At 42.0% G+C, this 20971-nt stretch overlaps 1 protein-coding gene across 1 annotated transcript in view; it reads left to right on the plus strand.

Annotated features, from left to right (window-relative positions):
• PPP6R3 (protein phosphatase 6 regulatory subunit 3) overlaps positions 1 to 20971 on the plus strand; it is a 3115682-nt gene that overhangs the window by 1221181 nt on the left and 1873530 nt on the right. Inside the window, exon 9 of the mRNA XM_044065977.1 lies at positions 288 to 411. Within this exon, the coding sequence (XP_043921912.1) occupies positions 288 to 411 (124 nt within the window). The remainder of the gene's footprint in view (positions 1 to 287; positions 412 to 20971) is intronic.

Consider the following 20971-nt stretch of genomic DNA (forward strand, 5'->3'; position numbering starts at 1 on the left):
TTTGCTGCATCCATCCTTCTCTGGCAGACAATTATGGCTTGAAGAAATGAAGAGAATGTATGCTAGCATTGGAACCCGGTGTGTACTTATACCAGGGAAAAGAAAAAAAACTACTGCTTTTGCAGTTTCAGATTGCAGCAGAAGCAAGGCTAGGGCAAGATGATAAAAATGTTACAATTCTATATCGGACACTATTCTTACGGTAAGTGAACTTAAGCATAGTTGCTTTTTCATTGTTTTATCTTTGCTTTATATATTGCAATATTAATGTTTAAATCCTTTTCTAGATTTGAAAATCACGAAAGCTGTCCTGATATGGATTCAACAGCCTTCACTGTTAGCAATGATGTTTTAGAAGCCATTAAATCAAGATTGAAGAACTTCCAAGATTTGCTGCTAGAGCCACCAAAAGTAAGGAAAATATTTTCTTTTGCCCTATAAATGTATTTAAGATCGCAGCACATCTCAGATTATATTTGGAGCCCAGTCAATTAAAAATTCGGGTGGAAAAACTGTACTGTGAATGTTTTCTTTGAGTTTTTTTATGTGAATTGGAGATCCCATCTGTACTTCAGAAAAAAAAGTACAGATAAGTCATAAGAAAAAAAGTGCACAGGAAAATGCCTGCAACTTTTATTAAATATTCCGTAATGTTTGCTGAACAGTAGTAAATGACACTGAGGTAGGAATGTCTGCAGAAATGTGATATTTAACGATGAAAATTTGGTTGAAAACCAGAATAAATGCCACTGATTTCTCTTATATTGAATATTGGTATGGATTGTACCCAGAAGTAGTGCATTTTGCAGGTCAATGTACTTATTTGCACTATAATGGCGTACTGACACTTTTCAATGTGATTAACAGGAGTATCAACACAGACACCATGGTACCATAGCATACAATTTATAATCAACGTTTCATTGCCAGGCTCAATGGTAGCAAACCTTGCAGAATCTCAGAAAAACACAGTCATGGAAGCGTGGTTCTTGTAGACTAACTGTGAGCAGTTTAACCCACACCCTTTATGTAGTAACTCCATTTTAGGTGCTCTGAAAATCCTGTAGGGAAAAAAACAATGTTGATTTGGTTCAAAAATTGTTTCATTTTGCAGTTATCTGTTTAATTGATTGCAGAGTTTCAGGGATGCTGGTGCCTCTTATGGAATTTACTAGATACATTGCACAGAGGCTCTTAATGTACAGGGTGCTAGCCCAATTCTGAATGTTACACACATGCTCATTGTTCACTCTACTTACACCCCTGCAGGCAATCAGGATACTTGCCCATTTGCATGTCACATCTTTGAGATGTGGGTGAAAACCAGAGGACTTGATGAAAACCAGCACAGTTACAAGTTGTATGTGCTTTGTACAGAAGACACTCAAACTGAAAATAAATTGAAGAAACAAGTACTTTAACAACCCAAGTAATTACCAGTAAGTGGTCTGGGAGCAATGTTTATCTGATAATGTGCAAACAATGATGTCCTTCCTAATTACTGTAACAGCTTTCTTTACTCTTAAGATACCCTGATATCCGGCCATATAGCAAAGCCTTTACACCTTCCAGGCGCCATACGACAGCTGTATATTCTGTGCACATGGCATAAGTTGCATATGTGACATATCGACACTTTATCCTCAGAATTTCTTTGTTGCCAATGTCTCTGTCATGGCACTCACTAGATACATTTTTTATTTATTTTTATTTATTTTACATTCGTTAACCGGGCTAGTCCGACTGGACGCGAGTCCATTTACAGTGGAGGCCTGGGGAGAAAAGCTCCAAATTCTTATACATTAGAGATAAATGTACATTGTAGTTAATGCTCTACATTATTTAAGATTAATAATAAACATATTTATGTACACCTTATTTTGCAGTACAGCTCAACAATCATTTACAGTACACGTTTTTATGTTGTTGTGTCTTTCGGCTTTTCCCAGTTAGGGGTCGCCACAGCGGAACTCCGGTCCGCTAATGATTGGCAGTAGATTTTTACGTGCTGAGTTGCCAGCCCTGACGTACCACCTTCAACGAAGGTACGCCCATTCACGCATGTCTCCACACAGAAGACGCTCTAGCTGAGAATCGAACAGGACAATGTCTTACTGTGAGGCGGCTACACTACCGCAGCACTAGACAATACACATGTTTTTATATCAGCTTCCATTTATGATAAACAGGTTTCTGTGAGCATAATAGAAAACAAGCATATAGTGGTAAAAGATGATTTTACTATTAGGAAGACAAGGGTTAAGAGTTAACCCAAAAAAGGGAATTACATTTTATAGTGGGAGTTCCTGAGTATGTAGCAGAACAATAGAAGACTGCATTAATCATTGCTTCAGTGGGAGTTACTGAGTTTCATAGTAGAACATCAGGGGACTGCATCTACAATTCTGTTAAGCAGTTACAGGACAGTGTCTTATGTGATGATGCATGGGCATAACAAGGAGTTTAATAGGTGTGACTTGAGAGATTTTTTGAACTGTATAGTTGAGGGAGCTGAGGTCAGAGAAGTGGGGACGATGTTCCAGTTTTTGGCAATGTTGTGGGAGAAAAGAGCTTTTCCTGCGGAGTTATTGGCGTTAGCGATACAGACTTAGGTTGCCATGGCTGAATGTACCTGCCCCAAAGTTTAGCCACCTCTTAAGGAAAACAAAAGTTAAAAAAGCACATGCTAAACCTGCTGCTCTCCACCTTCCACTGAATGTCTCCCTTCGGTGTGATGAAGAACCAGTGCACTGACTGGTGCTGATGCCAGTTACCTTTGCAGCAACCCAGTTGGAGGCTGACATGGCGCTACTTACTCACATGTCTGTTGAGGCTGTGCATATGTCAGGTACAGATGTAGAGAGAAACCATGGCTGACCGTATCTGAAAGGGCTAGTGGAGTCCCCAAATTTTAATTAGACAAGAGGTGTCTGGTACTCCCATCAAATCTAGGCAGGAGTCTGAACCTCCTAGATTTATTAAAGCAGATGTCCCTTTAAAACAAAACAGGAAACCAATCATGTGGCTATTGTGGCTCCTCAAAACGCATGGCAGGACTTTACTCCTGGACTGTTTAATGCCATTATGGCTCTGAAATCCCCCCCTGTCTGAGACCTAGGGATTCTAATTCTTTTGATAGAGTTGGACTCTGAGGAATCCTTAGCATATTCCTCCTAGATCCTCTATCCCTTGGCCCTGGGATCTGATGAAGATGCTTTGTCCCTTGATTCTCTTTTTGAAGAATTATCTTTTGGGGGCTTAGTGGTTAGTGTGATGGAATGTTTTAAGTGCGACTGTTTCCAGGTTTCAGAGGTTCAGAAGAGATGGGAACTGTTGCAAATGGACTCTGCCAGACCTTCTTCAGTCCCTCCTGTCTTAGCTGCCCTTTGGACAAATTTACAGCAGCTTCTCTGGTTCCTGATTCAACCTCTGGTCCTAAGAAGCCAGAACAGTTTTATGAAGTTCCTGAGGCTTATGAATATTTGTATAAGTTCTTTTGATCCTGCTCTTTACATGTCCACAGATAGGCCATCTGGACTGCTTTCCTTTTCCAAGCTTTTACCTTCTGACAAGGACAGCCATGCTGTGGTGAGGTGTTGAAGGAAAAGTGTATACCTTAGCTGCTTTGGCTTTTAGGGCCATTAATTATTAGACCCACATGACTAGATCTGTCCTGACTCTTCTTTCGGTAGGGGGAGTTATTGATGTGCCTGATTCAGGCAGTAGGACTTATGCTCTTTCTCCTCAGAGTTCTGCCTCTTAAGTAGATCATCACTACGTTAAATGCAGCTGATGCCTCTTCTAGGCAGCTGCTTCTAATTCTTTCATGGGGAGATATTCTTGGTTGCAACTTTAGACCTTACCCGAGGACATGAAAGCCAAGTTTTTAGATTCTTTTTGCCACTGCTGCTGTAGACTTGTTTAAAAGTCTGCAAGGTAAGGGCAAGGATATGCAAGACTGAAAATTTTTTTTCACCTGTACCTACGTTCCAGAACTATTATCCTTTGAAATCTTCCTTTGTGTGTAGGCAGCGTAGGCAACCTGCTAGAAATGAGGGCTACTAAGCAGATTTTCCAAGACCAACCCACTCCGTGTTCAAGGCCAAAAACCTTTTCCTGACAAATCTGTCCCTGACATCCATCCTCCCCTTCCCCCCCAGCCAAATTGTTCTGTCCCTCAGGCTTACCCTTTTTTTCATGTCTGGCAGCAGATGACTACAGATGCCTGGATGCTTTCCCTCATGTAACACTTATTTTATGGCTTGAAAATTCACTCCTCCATTTTCTGGCCTTCCTTGGCCTCCTCCTTGCCAGTTTCTTTATTTTCCTTTGGTTCTATGTGATCTAGTGAAACGGGGAACCATGCATTCTTTTCCCTTGTCTTAGTAGGGAACAAGTTTTTATTCCAGTGTGTTTCTGGTTCCCAGGAAGGAGTCGTCGTGGAGGCCTGTCCAAGACCTATCTTTTCTCAACAAGTTTCCTTTCAGGGAATTGAAATATTACCTTATTTTGACCATCTTCTCAACCAAGTTTCCTCTCAGCAGCTCCTTCAAAATCTGCATATCACTGTGCTTCTCCAGTGCAGTGTAGGGTTCACCCTTATTCTCAAAAAATCTGTCGACTCCCTCTCAGAAACAAGTCTTTTGGGGTTGCAGGATTCAGACCATCCCAATGTTGGCTTGTTTCCTGCCCCTTCAAGGTCCTCTCTTTGACTGCTTATTTCCAGTCTCTTCTTCCAGTTATTCCTGCAAGGGAATTTCTCCGAGCCCTGGGGTACATGGCATGATTCATTTCCATGGTTCCTTTTGTCAAATTCCACGAGGAAATTTTAGTGCTATCTCAAGACTGTTTGATTTTAGCACAACAGTCATCTGGAGTATCTAGTCCCTCTTTTACCTTATCTCAAGGTCGAACTCCATTGGTTGATTTGTCAGATTTACCTAAATCTAGTTCTGCCTTTTTAGGTTTCTCTCTCTACTCAAGAGCTGTACTTGAATGCCTCTGATAGATGTTGAGGAGCTTCCTCCAACAACCTGAAAGTCCGGGATCTTTAATACCATCATCAGCTGTCAGACCATGTTAATATCAAGGAGATGAAGGCTCTAATCCTAGCTCTTCAGGCCTTTCACTCCCATTGGCTTCTAGGTCCTCAACTTTTTTACAGGTAGTACCACAGTCCTATGGTAAATCAACAAGTAAAGGGACACAAATTCTTATTAACTTTGCAGGCTGGCTCTTCAGGCTTGGAATTTTGCAGTCTGCCATCGCCTAGTTTTTTGGGCAGTTTGTCTCGTCAAAGCACAGTTTAGTGGCAGACTCTTTGAGCAGGCCCCGGACAAAGCCTCATGAATGCATGCTTCATGGGGAGGTGTTTATAGACATTATTCATTTGGTGAGGATTTCCTCAGGTAGATCTTTTTGCATCCATTCTGAACAGACAACAACCCCAGCTGTGTTCCAGACTGCCATGTCCTTTGGCTTTGAAGTGGATGTCATGCCTTTTTCTTGGAAGGGGATGTTTCTGTATGCTTCTCCTCCTCTGTCTACTTTCCAGGGTCTTGCACAAGATCATGTGGGGCACACGCAAAATCTTGCTGATGTCTCCCTTTTGGCCTAGACAGCACTGGTTCCCCCTTCTCTTTCACCTGGCTAAGGGTAATCATCACAAGTTAACTTAAAGGATGGATCTCCCACAAGACGAGAAGTCTGTCGTTCACTCTCACTTCACCTGATCTTTTGAGTGATAGGGCTTTTATTCCTTTCAGGCGCCAATTTTCTGAGGACATGCTTTGGGTTTTGCAGGAGGCTAGAAAATCCTATGTAGATAAATGGGAGATTTTCTATTTGGTTTCTCAAGCATGACCTGGACCCTTTGTGTGTGAAGGTGTCTGGTCGTTGCTTATCTGTGTGAATTGTTCACTGCTGGTTTGGCATGTTCCACTGTTAAAATTCATTTCTCTGCCATTTCTGCCTATCTGTTTCTCAGGCCTCCTTTAGCCTCTATTTGTGAAGTCAAACTTAAAAGGAGTCCTTCATATCAGACCTCCAAAAAAACCTATTCCTCTTTGGGATCTTAATTTTATTCTTGAAAACTTGACTCTGATCTGCCTTTTCTTCTTCTCTGCAACATTGTACTTGGAAGAGTATATTGTTGGTGGCTCTTGCCAAGAGGGTCTCTGAAAGTCATGCACTCATGGCAGTTCCTCCTTTTTGTTTTTTTCCCACAAGGATATCGTGTCTCTTCTTACCAATCCTTTTATGCCTAAGGCGTTTAATGATTTTTCCTTCAATCAGTTCATCTTCCCTCCTTTTTCCTTTTCTGCTGACTGATATTGAGAGGGTACTACAGACCTTGGAGTTGCATAGACAGCTCAGATATTATTTGGATAAGACAAAGCACGTCAGAAAATCTGATCACCTTTTTTGTTTCCTTTCTTGCCAGGAAATTTTGTCCATGTCTAACAAAACCAACTCCTCCTGGATTTTAAAGGTTATTTCTTTGTGTGCTTTTCATGGAAAGCAACTTTCATCTTCTGTTCATTTTCATTCTACCAGGGCAGTGGCCTCTTTTGGTGCTTTTTTTTTTCAAAGGTCTGGATGCTGCATCTATCTTGCAAGCTGCTTCTTGCTTTTCTGTTCCACTTTTGCCAAACATTACAAATTGGATATCCTTTCCAGAGCCATGGTGGGCTTTGTTAGGACCATCCTTCATGGGTTTGTGGGGAGTGTGCTCTGCTTTTCTCCTCCCATGCTTTTCAGTAGCTTTATTACTCTACCAAGTGTAAAAAAAATACTGCAACAGTGATAAGGAAGGACATAGTGCAGTTGTGTAAGATCTTGCCATAACAGTAGACACCCTCCTCACTGTTGCTGTATCTCCCTCCTACTACCTTTTGATTTACTGTTTCCCTACCTCTGGCCGAGGGGTCCTTCTTCCATCCTTACCTTCTTCCCTGGATGTGTATGTTGCTTTTCCTGGGGTTACTCCAGTTTTCCTGGCACATTTCAGTTTGAGGATTAGGTGTCCATACATTGCATATGTACCTCACTCCTTGCATGAAGTGCATGTGTGTGCCGTACCATATTTGGATGGTGTCAAGACTTTGGTGTATAATGGCTGGCTGTTAAAGTATCCTTGGCATGATATGCCAAGAGTAAAGAATACTGCACAGTGGGAAGAAGGCCATGTATTCTTATGGTAAGATCTTGAACTGTCCTTTTATGTATCTATTGAGAAATTCCTGTTCAAAGACATGCCAGAATGCTTGTGCACACTACAGAATTCATTTGTTTATCATTTTCGGGGATTTTAGAATTTGTCAGTAATCCACTTTTGATAGTTTTGTCAGAATGCTTTTGCTATTGTTTCATCTCATAGGTCTGTACGGTTTCCCATTGACTTTCATTATGATGCTGTTATTTTTCTGCACATGCACACTGAAAACTGCCGAGATGGAAGCCAGAACTCTCAGGCATGAATTCATTTGGAAGCTGGATAGCATTATTGAGTAGTGCTAGATCAGTGGCCTGTTTTGCATATATCTTTGAAGTATTTACTTTGAATAGATAACTTGGGAGGGGGGGGTGCTAATCTACCATTTAAAGAAACTCCTTAGTATTTCTCCTCCTTTAAGAAAGTACTTCTGAGCTACTTGCATAAAACCTATCAATGGTTTTGCTTGCCCTCCTTGCCCTCTTCTTTTACATTCCATTGTAACTTGCATATTATGTCTAACAATTCACCTTTTTCCTTCCTCCTCTTACCCTTGCCTTAAACTGCTATTTACTTTTCTATTTAAACAAGGCTTGTGCTTATTTTATCTGCTTATTAGTCAACTAGGTGGGGTGGCTCCTTGGAACTTCAGCCACGTCTTGAGATAGGTGAAGTAATACCGTAGGTGAAATCTAAGAATAAGTGTAATGATAGGTACAGATGCATCACTACATTTATAAACTTACATTAATTGAACTTTGTTAGCCATATGGGTGGGCTGGCCCATAGATATTTTTCAGTCACAACCTGGGCCACTTGCAGCAGCATATAATATATTGGACACAACATCATGAGAAGAAAATTGGATATGACAAAGTATTAAAGCTGTAACAAGTTAAAAAATTAGTGTGCACAGTACTAGGTGATGTTAGCTTATATCAAAGAATTTACTTTCTGAAAGCTGTTTATTTATAGATTAATGAGTCTGATTGAGCTGAATAAGAATATATGTAGTAGAAAACATAAAATCGTAACAGAATAAGCTGCTGTCAGTTGCTTCAAATTCTAATGAATGAAAAGTGTTATGTGGGATTAATGGAAATGGATTCTGATGTCCAGAAGCTTGTGTATGCAGTGTTGGGCATTATCCATTGTCAGGCATGCAGGTATGTGTATGCTCCTGCATTTAGTAGTGAAGCAGTTTTGTTCTAAACTCTTGGTATTTTTTTATTTTTCTTCTGATATCCGTTTGGTGGGTCTTCATACTGCATTTGGAAATTTAGTAGACTATTTTTTTGCTTACTCACTTGTCTAGAGGAAAACAGTTTTTAGTACATAAACACCTATCCAGGCATGTCTAAGGATCAGCTCCCGGTGTTTTCTCCTGTTTATCTGATGAATCTGGGCATCTTGGTGCAATGCAGCAATTGCCTCGTACACAGACAAGCCTCTCCTCCTACCATCCAACACTACAACCTGTGAGAGATGCACTTATATAGCCAAACTGGAAGCAAAGCTCTGTTCACCCAAGACTGGACTAGACAGTCAAGAGGAGAAGATAAACACTTGCACCACACCACACTCCTCACATAGTCCCTCAAAACCTACACCACCAAAACACACACATAGAAACACAAAACACACACCTGCATTCACGGAGACTCATTAAAAATCTACCCAAGCAACAGGGACATCCAAAGCAGAAATGCAAGCAACCTCCACCCCCCAACACAACCCAAATAACACACAGCCCATAAACTCAGTGTGCCACTCAACCACAGCCCACAAGGCATAACAACGTACCCAACACTCTAGTCATAGGTGACTCTATAGTCAGGCACACTGATATTCCACTCACGAGGCTAAACAAGGAGAAAGTTACTGTCAGCTGCCAGGATCCGCCACATAACACACGCACTCAGGTCACTCCACAACAAGTACAAATATGACTCTCTCATTGTCCATGTTGGTGTGAATGACCTGAGATGCACCTCCCTGTACTACATGAAAAGAGACATGGAGGAGCTGTCCGATCTTGTAACCCAGGCAGGTATGACCCTAGCCCTGAGTAGCATTCTGCCATCACCAAGAATGATAGCACAGTGCAAGGACAAAATGATTGACTTCAACAATTGGCTAAGCTTATGGTGTCATTCTAAGGGGATCCAGTATCTGTCTGCCTGGGATGACATGATCGACAAACCACGATGCTTTGCCAGAGATGGCCTGCACCTGTCGCCCTTGGGATTCCAGATACTGGCTAAGGCTCTTGCCACCCCTATAGTGCCTTTTTTAGGCAAGGTTCAAATGACAAATTCACCACCGTAACAGGAACAAGCAAGCAAAATCTGAGGGTAATGCTACTCAATGCTAGAAGTCTAAACCTCAAAATACACTCACTCAAGGCACTCCTTAAAATCGAGAACATCGACATCTGTGCAGTGAGAGACCTGGTTTAAGGCTCCAGAGAGCACCCCTGCATTACCAGGCTATAATTCATACCACACCTTTCGGCCACCTAACTTGGACCGAAACACTAAAGGCAGAGGTGTGTCCATATTCATTAAGGATATCCACACCTCCAGGCTAGTTGCTCAGCATAATGCATCCGAGATTATCCAAGTGCAACTAACTCTGGGCAAGACTGCAATCCAAATTGTAACTTGCTACAAATGCCCCACCATGCCCCAGGATTCCCACTCCTCATTTCTTGATGCACTGGAAAATATTAGGGTACAACCTAACACCCTAATAATGGGCGTTTTCAACTACCCCACCATTAACTGGGAAAACTACTCGTGTACCAACTCTTGTGCTCAACGTTTTCTGGAATTCATAAATTCCAACACCTTGGCTCAACTTATCCACACCCCCACCAGGGGCAACAATATCCTAGACCTGGTCATTACCAACATGGGCAACCGGTGTTCCACACCAGAGGTCACTTTTTTGTTAGTCAGATCCGACCACAAGCTAATCACCCTAGACATCCACATCCCACCTCCAGCCCCCCATTAGGGAAACCACCGTAAACAATTTCTCCAAAGCCAACTTCACGCTTCTTAAGACAGAAGTGGCAAACTCCACGACACCCATGCTGACGGACAATAGAGGTACGACTGCTGAATCCTATACAAATGCACTGTATAAGCACTTACACGAGTGCATGGATTGTGCAATCCCTAACAGAATCAAGATGCTGTCCTCCAAAAAAAGGAAGCCAATCTGGTGGTCCCCTGCCATAAACAAACTGTACAACAGAAGAAAGATACTGTTGCAAAAGAGAGTAAAAACCCATGATTGGAGGAACTCCATGGTCAGCCTCAGTAAGAATCTGAGAGCCCTCATAAAATCCTCCAAAGCTAATTACAAAAACAAAATTGCCCCTGATTCTAAAGGCAACCACAAAGCATTCTATAGCTATGTCAAGAATCTCAATGGCAACACTCAGATCTGCTCTGAGTTACAGCACAATGGTACAAATATACAGAACCAACTGATATTGCCAACATCCTTGCAGATGAGTTCAGTGCTAACTTTACCCCTCTCTCACCCCCTAAAGGGCCCATCTCTATACCGGAAGAATGCAAAGTTCCTATAATCAAGGCTGCACAGGTAAAAACCACACTCTCAAAAGCCAAGAACACAGCATCCATGGTACCTGACAGCATCCCAGGCTGCATTCTACACGAACTACAGAATGAACTGGCACCCCACCTCTAAGTACCATGTTCAATCATAGCCTCACTTTAGACCCACAAAGGGAGAGCCACTACGGACCCTGGGAACTACCGCCCCATCAGCCTGACTAGCCTGGTCTGCAAGGCTGTGGAACGTTTGATCATGGAACTTATAAACAATGACATTGGTAATCTCCAAACTCTGGACTCTACATAGTTCGGGTTTGTAAAAGGCAGATCATGTCTACTAAACCTGATAGACTTCTTTGAAGCGGTCACCAAAACCGTAGATGAGGTAAGGTGGTTCACACAGCCTATCTAGATCTCACCAAGGCTTTCGACACCACCCCCCACTCTGGAATTATAGATAAACTTACTAAACTAGGTATAAATCCCTATGTCACAAGATGGGTTGCCAACTGTCTCTCTGACAGAACCCACACTGTGAAAGTAGCAGACTCTAACTCAAGCTTCAGAACAGTGACAAGTGGAGTGCCACAGGGTTCAGTCCTTGGGTCCCTCTCCTGTTTGATATCTACTTCTCTGAAGTACAGGCTAGCACAGAAGGTCTTTGGCTAACAACGTTCACAGATGACTGCAAACTAGTAGCCATAATCAAAACTCCTAATGATGTGGACATCCTACAAAAGGGCCTCACTGAGACAGATGCCTGGTGTCAAAGCCATGACCTCAAGCTCAATGCCAAAAAGTGCATTGTCATCCCTTTTGGTAAAAACTCTGTACCCATGAGCTACCATATAGGTGATAGTCTACTTAACAACGAAAGTGTGTTGAGACCTTGGGACACAGGTAGACAGTCTCTCCTTTGATAATCACATCACCACAGTAGTCAGGAAATCCTTCTACATGGCACACCTCATCACAAAAGGTTTCTCATCCAGGAAAAAAGAGGTCCTTGTTCGTCTCTACTCATCACTCATTAGACACATAATAGAGTACAATGCCCCTTTTGTTATGTACCTCACAAGACATCTACAACAACTGGAAAGGCCTCAGAAATACCTCAGAAGGAGGATTACCAACCTCAAACAGATAACCTATGCAGACCGTCTCAAAATAACTCCAGCTTTACTCACACATATCGCCTACTCGGAGGCGATCTTTGCCTAACATACAAAGCTATGTCAAACCCAGAGCTGTTGGACATGTTCCACTTAAAGAAATTCCAATCCCTCCGAGCTACATGCTCTAGAGACCTAAACCTTGTCACCACAATAAACAGAACATGCTGAAGGGATAGATTCCTGTCTCAGAGACTTCCCATACTCTGGAACAAACTACCTATCTATATCAAACAAAGCTCCTCATTAGCACTCTTCAAGAAAAATCTTGATGATTGGATGGGAGATAGTAAATTCACCCCCAGGGATCACTTCTGTGGCTCTGCTTGACAGGGGCACAGGAAAATAATTTTCTTGGGTGGCAAAAGCCAGGGTACCGTTTGGCTATGCTTTATATAGGCCCTAGGGCTAATAGCCTAGTTCCTATCTATGAACCTATGAACTCTTTTAATAAAAGGTGATAGGAGTTGTGCGAGCATTCTGTACATTGTTTGATCTTAGGGGAGTATGGCGGGGATTTGTATGGATGTTTGTGATTAGTGGTGGGCAGTAGGATAGCTGTCAACTGAATCCAAATATAATAATTGGGGACAAACACGGACACTATTTAAATGTTAGCACTGTTAACTTGAAAGGTTAATGAAATAAGAAAATGTGAATTAATATACATTTTCTAAAGAAAGACGTTTGCGGCTCTAATTATTGTCAATAAGTGTAATTCACCACCTTTTCTCCAAAAGTCACCAGTGTTAGGAATCAAGGGGGACAGAGCTAAAAATTGAGGCAAAATCTGGAAAAATTGAGAAAAAAATCTGGAATATCCCTGAAAATCAGTTTAGTTGAGAGGTTATTGGCAGTAGGAACAATGTAGGAGTTTAAAGGTGAGTAAGTGGAGGGAGGGTCCTGGCAGTGAACGGAAGCCATTTGATGCTCCCATTGTGCAACAGTACAAAAACTCAAGTGACAAGGGGGGGGGGGGGTTAATAAAAAAATACATTAATAACATTATCCAAGAATGTGAAATTGGAAGTCATTTACAGAAGAAATAAGACATAGCTGTACTTCAAAATATTGAATTAAATGTTAAGATTTGCGAATATAAAGACAAGTCTTAATTACAATTGAACTGGAATTTTGAAAGCTGGTTATGTAGCTATCCATGACATTGGCATTCAAATGTGGACCAGATCTTTATTTAATTTGGCCTGGATCTTGGCCAAGTGTTCTGGGCTGAGTGGTAATACATATAAAGAAGGTGGCATAGCCCTAACATGGAGTGGGCGAAGGTAGCTACTTTCCTGTAAAACAGTTTTGTAGAGTTTTCTGTTTTTTTATTTTTTTTTCCAAATGATGTGTTATGATGTTTTTGTGGAATTTTTCAACTTTGATTTGCAGAGTTTGGCATCTGAACTAATGGGGAAAATGTATCATTATGGATTTGGTGCATTGCCTTTGGGCTATATAGGTTCATAGTCATTTACTAGGCTAACGACCACAAGGGCCTTTTTAAGCCTAGTCGTGCATCCCAAATTATTTATTTTACATTTGTTAACCGGGACAGTCCGACTGGATCATGTCCATTTACAGCGGAGGCCCGGTGAGAAAAGCTTCACATATATTAACAGAAATTCTAGAATTTAATACATAGTAGTAAAAACTGATAACACATTATAACCGCAAAACTCCAGCTGGTAAGACTGAAAAGTAAAACAGACAGGATACAACTCAGCAGTTGAACAGACTAAATACAATTAGCATTGAGAGTTATGACATACATCATGTTAAAATGAAGTATCTATATTAAGGGGATAAAGAAAATATTGGAAGTAGACAACTGTAGCATTTATATTAGGCAAGTAATAAGCTTTTCAACTTTTCTCTGACAAGTTCTGATACCCTTGCTAAGTGTAAGCAGGGGCTTGAGAGATGAAACATTTACAAGCTAGGGCGTGGGAGATGAACCATGTATGTACAGGCTACCAGTGTCCAGTATAGACATAGGTGCCAAACCAGGGATGAAGTTCCTGTTTCCCATCCAGTTCTCCAGACTGCACCTGAATTGGGTTAAGGAAGGAACTCTGCTTTACAAGGGTGGGGGGGCCCTGTTGCAGAGGGGGGGTAATCTCTGCTATACATGCCTGTCTCTCCAGCAGATCCTATTTATATCACAGACAAGGTTTAAGTTCTTAGAATGGGTAATTCTGGTGCTGTTTGTTTTGCGGATGGGCATAAGGCCCATCAGAGTGGGGTCTGATAATGCTCTGTATGTCAGGCATAGATCTCCCCTCAAAAGTCTGTAGGAGACAATAAAGGGATAGAGCCTTGAGGTGGTCTACACAGGACATTTTACTTAAGACCTGTATTTTTTTAGTGAGGAATCTCTGTGGACGTTCCTACTATTGGATATGCCTGGTTAGGTACGTACCAAAGGGGGCATTATACTCAATGATAGGTCTGATAAATGCCGAATGCAGTGGAACAATGACTGGTCCTTCCCTGCACCTAGCAGGCAGGGGCAAGGTAAGTTCCACAGGGACAGACCACCCAGGTCCCTATCCCTGGAACAGAAGAGAACCAAACAGTGGACCACTTCTGCCCCAAAGGCAGGGAGATGTTCTTCGTGTTTCACTGTTGCACTCATCACATTTGGGTTATCCTTGCCAGGGTAGCCCTCGGCCGGCCTGAATACCAGAGACTGAGTATTTCTGCTTTGGTTGCTCTCGCTTGAGGATTGATGTCAGTTCGTCAGTGGTATAAAGGAAGGCAGCCAACGCCATTACATCAGTCTTTCTTGCCATGTAGTCCAAAGCAGAAGCAGTCTGCACGAGTGCCGGTCGGCCACTACCTGAGTTTTGTTTCCGAATTGAAGATGAAGTCTTTGAAAGCGAAGTACCCCTTTGGGGATCCTTTTTTCTTGCACTAACCAATGTCAGAAAAAGTTAATAATTGTCTCGTCTGTGGAAAGCAAATGCCACGCCGGGACTTCCACTCTTACTGTGTCACTTGTCTAGGCCCAGACCACTACGTTCCTCGTTATCGCTTCTGTGCTTTAATGCCAGAACTATTCATAGTCGGGCCCTTATTGTAGCCAGATATTTCCGTTTACAGTCCTTGAATTCTGATATGGCTTTGGTAAGCCAGCCGACAGCAGATTTTCCGAAAAAGTGTTAAGGTAAAGACCGACCGCACAGGACCAATCCTTCCGATTACGCTTCTGTTAAGCTGGTCTTAAGTCCTCCAGAACTCAGTGAGGCGCGTTCGCAGCCCCGATGCCCACTTCAGTTCACAGGCCTCTATCGAGACCTTTTCGGAGTTCAGTATGCTGCAGAACTCTTCATCTAAGGATCCTGTGGTCGTGTCTTCCTTGGATGGGTCCGGAGCCGCTGTGCAGGCACCGGCTTCCGAGGAAGTCCTTCGCAACACCGAATCCCAACATAAACCGACACCTTCTTTCACAAACAACTGAGTTCCTTATGCCCAGGGGTCGAACCACACCTAAGAAACTGACTACCCATTCTCAGGCGCCTGCTCCCTTGCCTCAAGTCTCAAGTTCTTAAAATGACAGAAGACCTTATGATGATGATTAGGGGAAGCCAAGTCACCCCCTCAAAAAGGAAACGATAACTGTCTCCAGTAGTCTTGTCTGAACAAGAGTAAGATGAGTCCGATGCATCTGACTATGAAGACATGCAGCCCCTCTCCACATATGAGGATTCTGATGCAGAGGAATCCATTCCTTCAGCCTCTCCCACATAAGATTTTTCCTTTAGGGAAACCCAGCATACCTTAAGGGAGCATTTTCAGTATGAGAGTCAATACTACCCTCAGTCTAAAAAGAGACTCGAGAGTTCCTGGATCTTCCATAACACAGGCTTTTAGCCATCCCACTAGTCCTGGATGTGGTGGATGATTTCCTTGAATCCAGTTGGACTCCAGACACCCTCTCTCATGCTCCCAGAAAACCAGACGGGTACTACAGAGTCCCTGACTCTCACAAATATCTTTTTAAAAATCCAACAGACGACCCTGAGGTCCTTTCTCAAGGGCCAAAAGGGATTAAAGCAACCTCAACTAAGAATCCCACCCCCTCAGACAGGGATTCCCGAGCACTGGACAGATGGGGTAAAAAAGTACACACCTCAGCTATTCTTGCTCTCTGGGCACTAAATTGTCAGTTCCATATGGTTAAATATCAGCAACATACCTTGGAACTCATTAAACAAAAAATGTCCCCCTTTCCTGCATGGGCAGAATCTAAAGATTTACAAGACTTAATGCATTTTGCAAGTCCAGTAACTAAACACACTTTGCACTAAGGTTTTGATGCCCTAGAAGCTTCTTGCAGGGCAGCAGTCACTGGATCTGTCATTAGAAGACATGCATGGTTTAAGGAACAACCTCTGCCAGACCATGTCAATCAAAATTGTTGGATGTACCCTTGCACAAAGATAACTTGGCACTAAAGCAGAAGACGTATTTTATTTTTATTTATTTATTTTACATATGCTGACCCAGCTAGTCCAGCTGCATATATGTCCATTTTCAACAGAGACCCAGGGAGAAAAGCTCCACGAAAGCACAGTAAAATGTATATAAAATAACAGTTTTTCAACAGATACAGGTACAATACATATTTAAGCAATTTTATACATAACAGATTTTACAGATGTGGGTACATTAAATATATAAGCAAATATTTTCACTTCAAAAGGTGTGTTTACAGAATCGTATTACTTATAACATTTGTTAGTTATAGGGAGATATTGATGACATTTTAATAATATATAAGGCCCATTTTCTTTATGGTTTTCAATAGACAATTAGTATAGACAAGTTGATGTGACGGGTGTCTTTGTGAAAAAAGGTGTAATTAGTCTGGGTTCACACAGGGACATAACCAATGGGATTTAAGGTAGGTTTTCAGCTTGCTTTTAAATCGTGTTAGTGAGGAAAGGGAGGTCAGGTCACTGGGGAGAGAGTTCCAGGTTTTACCCACGGTATTAGAGAACAGAGAGTCACCAGCCATATTGTTGGTTTTACATGTTTGTACTAATATTTTATTAGATGAACATAGGGTCTTGAGGTTGTTGTAGGGGATACAGTTGGTAAGAATTGGAGTATTAGTAGGCTGATAGGATTTTGTAGGCAACTGTTAATTGGTTAAATAGAAGTAAATTCAGCAACTCTAGCCGTCCTAGTTCATAATTAGTACAGTGATGGGTTCTGAATGTAGAGCCTGTTGCAAATCTGGCAATGTTATTATAGGAGACAGCCAGCTTGTTCAAGCTGTTTTTTGAGAGGTTAGTATATAGGCGTAGAGGAGGGTGAATTATAAGTGGGTGCGAGCAATAGTAGCCCTTGCTAGTGGGGTGAGAGAGGATTTGATTCTATAGAAGGAGCGTAGTTTTTTGTTGGCTGTTTTTATGGTACTGTTAATGTGAGTATCAAAGTTAAGGTTATCAATTAGTACCCCTTGTAGTTTTGTAGTTGTGTCAGGAGATATGATGGTACCGTTGTTTGATGTAACAGTAAAGTTAAGTGGGGAGGCCCTACAGGTGGGAGTAAATAGTAGTAGTTTTGTTTTTTTGGGGTTCAAGATGAGGCAATGGTGTAGTAACCATTTCTTGACTGTGTTAAACACATTTTGGGTGAGGGACTGTAGGTCTGATGGAGAGGTGGCCGAGCATATTGATGTGGCGTCATCAGCGTATTGTATTGAGGTAGCTTGAGGTATTGCAGAATGTAGGTCATTGATAAAAATAGAAAATAAGAGAGGTCCTAATATAGAGCCTAGGGGGACACCGAGCTCAATGGGGAGATGGGGTAGATATCTCCCACAGAGCAGCCTGTTGTCTATTGTTTAAGTAGGATTGAAACCATTTTATAGCCAGTGCATCTAGTGATAGGTTTTTGAGTATGCTTATGAGAAGTTGATGGTTAACCATATCGAAGACTTTAGAGAGCTCAATAAAGAGGGCTGAGGATAGAGTGTTGTTGCGATTTTTGTAAATACAGTCAGAGAAGGATAAAAGGGCAGTAGTGGTGCTGTGAAATGGCCTAAAGCCATGTTGGCCGTTAGCTAATAAGTTGTCTATTAGCTGGTTTAACAGTTGTCTATGTATGCATTTCTTCATGATTTTTGCCAGTGGAGATAGTATAGCAATAGGTCTTTAGTTGGATAATTCCTTAGAGTTTCCATCTTTATACAGGGGGATAATATGTGAGATCTTCCAAATAGATAGGATAGTTCCCTCAGAGATAGTTCTGTTAATCAGGATGGAGATGGGGTAGGCTATGGCTTTTGCAGCTTTTTGTAGATATTCTGTAAGTAGGAGATCAGCTGCGGGGTTGGTAGGTTTGAGTTTCAGAATAAGGGTACAGACAAGGGATGTAGGGGACAGGTTTGAGATGAAATGAGGGAGGTAAGCTAGCAGTAGAGAACGTCAGAGGTGAGCTGTCAGGAGTTAGTTGATTGGCAAGAGACTGAATGGTCTCAGTAAAGAATGTGTTGAAGTTATTGGCAATTTGCTTTGGACTGTCATTGTCAGAATCTGATGGGGGTGGATGTGGCAGAACGACCTGGGTGTAAAAGTGTTAATCCCTGCCCAGAACTTTTGTGGTTTGTTTTGCTGTTTTATTTTTGGAGTTGAATGTAATACTTTATTTTGTTCATAGGTTCATACTAGGCTATCTGCCCTAGGGCATTTACAAGCCTAGCCAGAGTGTGTTTGGCTTTCGCCACCCATTTTAAAATGAATTTTGCTATGCCCTTTTTCGAGGTTAGTATACTGTGCATCTGTCTAACAGTGACACAGAAGTGATACCCGGAGTAAATCTACGATCTCCCATCCACTCATCAAGATTCCTCTTGAAGAGAGTCAGTGAGGGACTCTGCCTAACCTGGACTGGGATTTTATTCCAAAGTGAAGGGAGCCTCTGGGTTATGAATCTGTCCCTCCAGCATGTCCTGTTTATTTCAGTGCTGAGGTTCAAGTCTCTCAAGCACGTAGCTCGATGGGATTTGGATTTTCTGAGGTGCAGCATGCCCATTAATTCCGGGTTGGACATGGCTTTATACGTCAGGCACAGATCGCCACTGAGCAGGCGGTATGCCACTGAGTAGAGCTGGAGTTTCTTTAACTGGGTAGCATATGGCATCTGTTTGAGCCCTTTGATCCTCTTGGTGAGGTCTGACAGAATGGCTTTTTTATATCATTTCTTAGCTGCCTAAATAAGTGATCCTCTGGGCTTTTAGTAGTACGCCACTTGGCCCAAACTTTATTTCTGAGGAGCATTTTTTGTTTGGTTGTTTTTGAAAGCCAGGGGGCAGGTTTATTCCTAGTTCTAATGGTCCTTTTTGGTGCATGGTAGTCTAGAATACCTAAGTATTAAAGTAGATTACTGCTTCCTCTAGAGGTAGGTTTTTGAGCGCTGACCAATCGCATGCCTTAAGTTCAGTTTGGAAGATGTCAGGGTTAAAATTTTTGTTGCTCCTTATTGTCCTATAGGTGATTGGGCTAGGGATGTCACTCTTAAATCTCATTATGAAGGTGAGTGCATGGTCACGTATATCTTCATGGAGGGTCCCTACTTTGTAAGTTTGGTGATGTCTATCATAATCCAGTCTTGGGTGCTTTCATTGTTATGGAGTTTTGTTGATCCTTGTGGGGGAGCTAATGGTTTGAGTGAAACCATGTAGGTTAATATGAGTAGAAGGCTGATCAGTAGTACAGCTTTTCCAGATGATATTAAAGTCACCGAGTACTATTGTTTCTTGGGGATAGTTGGTGGAAAGCCAATTTAGGATATCTTCTAGGGTGTTATAGCTATTCTCTGGGGGAAGGTAGACAGCAATAATATAGATGGATTTACAATTATTGAGTTGAATCTTGGAGATAAGGATTTCTGCATTACTAGTTAGAGGGGGTTTTGAGTCTACAGAGGTCACCTGTAATCCAGATTTGTGTAGTACAGCTACTCCACCACCCTTCTTAGCTTTTCGGTCTAGTCTCAAGATGCTGTACCCTGGTGGGTATAACTTCATTGTCTTGTATAGATGGCTTGAGCCATGTTTCAGTGAGAGACAGGCTATCAAATTAATTCACATCCATGAGAGCATGTAGGTGGGCAATCTTATTATTTATGCTCCTGATGTTAAGATGGGCTATCAGTAGTGAGCTGAGAGGTCTGGTAAGGAATTGAGTACTAATGGGGGTTGTCTCATGTGTCTCTATGGTCTTGATATAATTTGGGCCTGGATTGTGATGTGATCTCCATCTATTAAGGAGTGGGGTTGAATTCTAAGTATAAGTTTTAGAGGTTTACATGTTAGGAACTGAAATTTGCTAGCTTTTGGCCCATAGTATCTGATGTGAGTCAGTCTGTGATATTTTGCCGGTAGGTAGGCTGTTGTACAGAGTGTGTTTGAATGGCTTTGAGAGACTGCTAATGGAGGAGTGGAGGTTTGCTTTGTGGGGTAGTAAAGGTTTATGTAGTGGAGATGTTCATAAAATGTAAGTAGGTAAGACATAAAAGAATAGGTGTGAAGGAAGATAGAAGTAGGATCTTTAGGTGTGGAGAGGTTGATATGAATGCCATTCTGGCAGAGTTGTATATAGGGTAGAGAAAACGGGTAAGTTAGGTGGTTTACTAAGATGAAACTTGAAAATGTTTGATGTTCTTCGTGTTTCACGGTTGCAGTCATTACAATTGGGTTATCCTGCTGGCAGCTTACCCTCAGTCAGCCTGAATTCCAAAGTCTAGGTCCGGCATCGGTTGCTGTCGCCTCTTCCCTGACATCAGTGCGTCAGGGGTATAAAAGATGCAGCCGACGCCATTTTCTTCTGTCTGTCTTGCCGCGCGGTGCCCAAAGCAAAAGCAGTTCGCAAGTGCCGGTCGGCCGACTCTTGAGATTTTCATGTTCGAATTTCAGATCCGAAGTCTTCTCTAAAAAGATAAGTACCCCATTGGAGAAGCTTTTTTCTTGCTCCAGACCG

The sequence above is a fragment of the Protopterus annectens genome, chromosome 3.part0 (genome assembly GCF_019279795.1).
Source record: "Protopterus annectens isolate FY-2018-M chromosome 3.part0, PAN1.0, whole genome shotgun sequence".
NCBI lineage: Eukaryota > Metazoa > Chordata > Ceratodontiformes > Protopteridae > Protopterus > Protopterus annectens.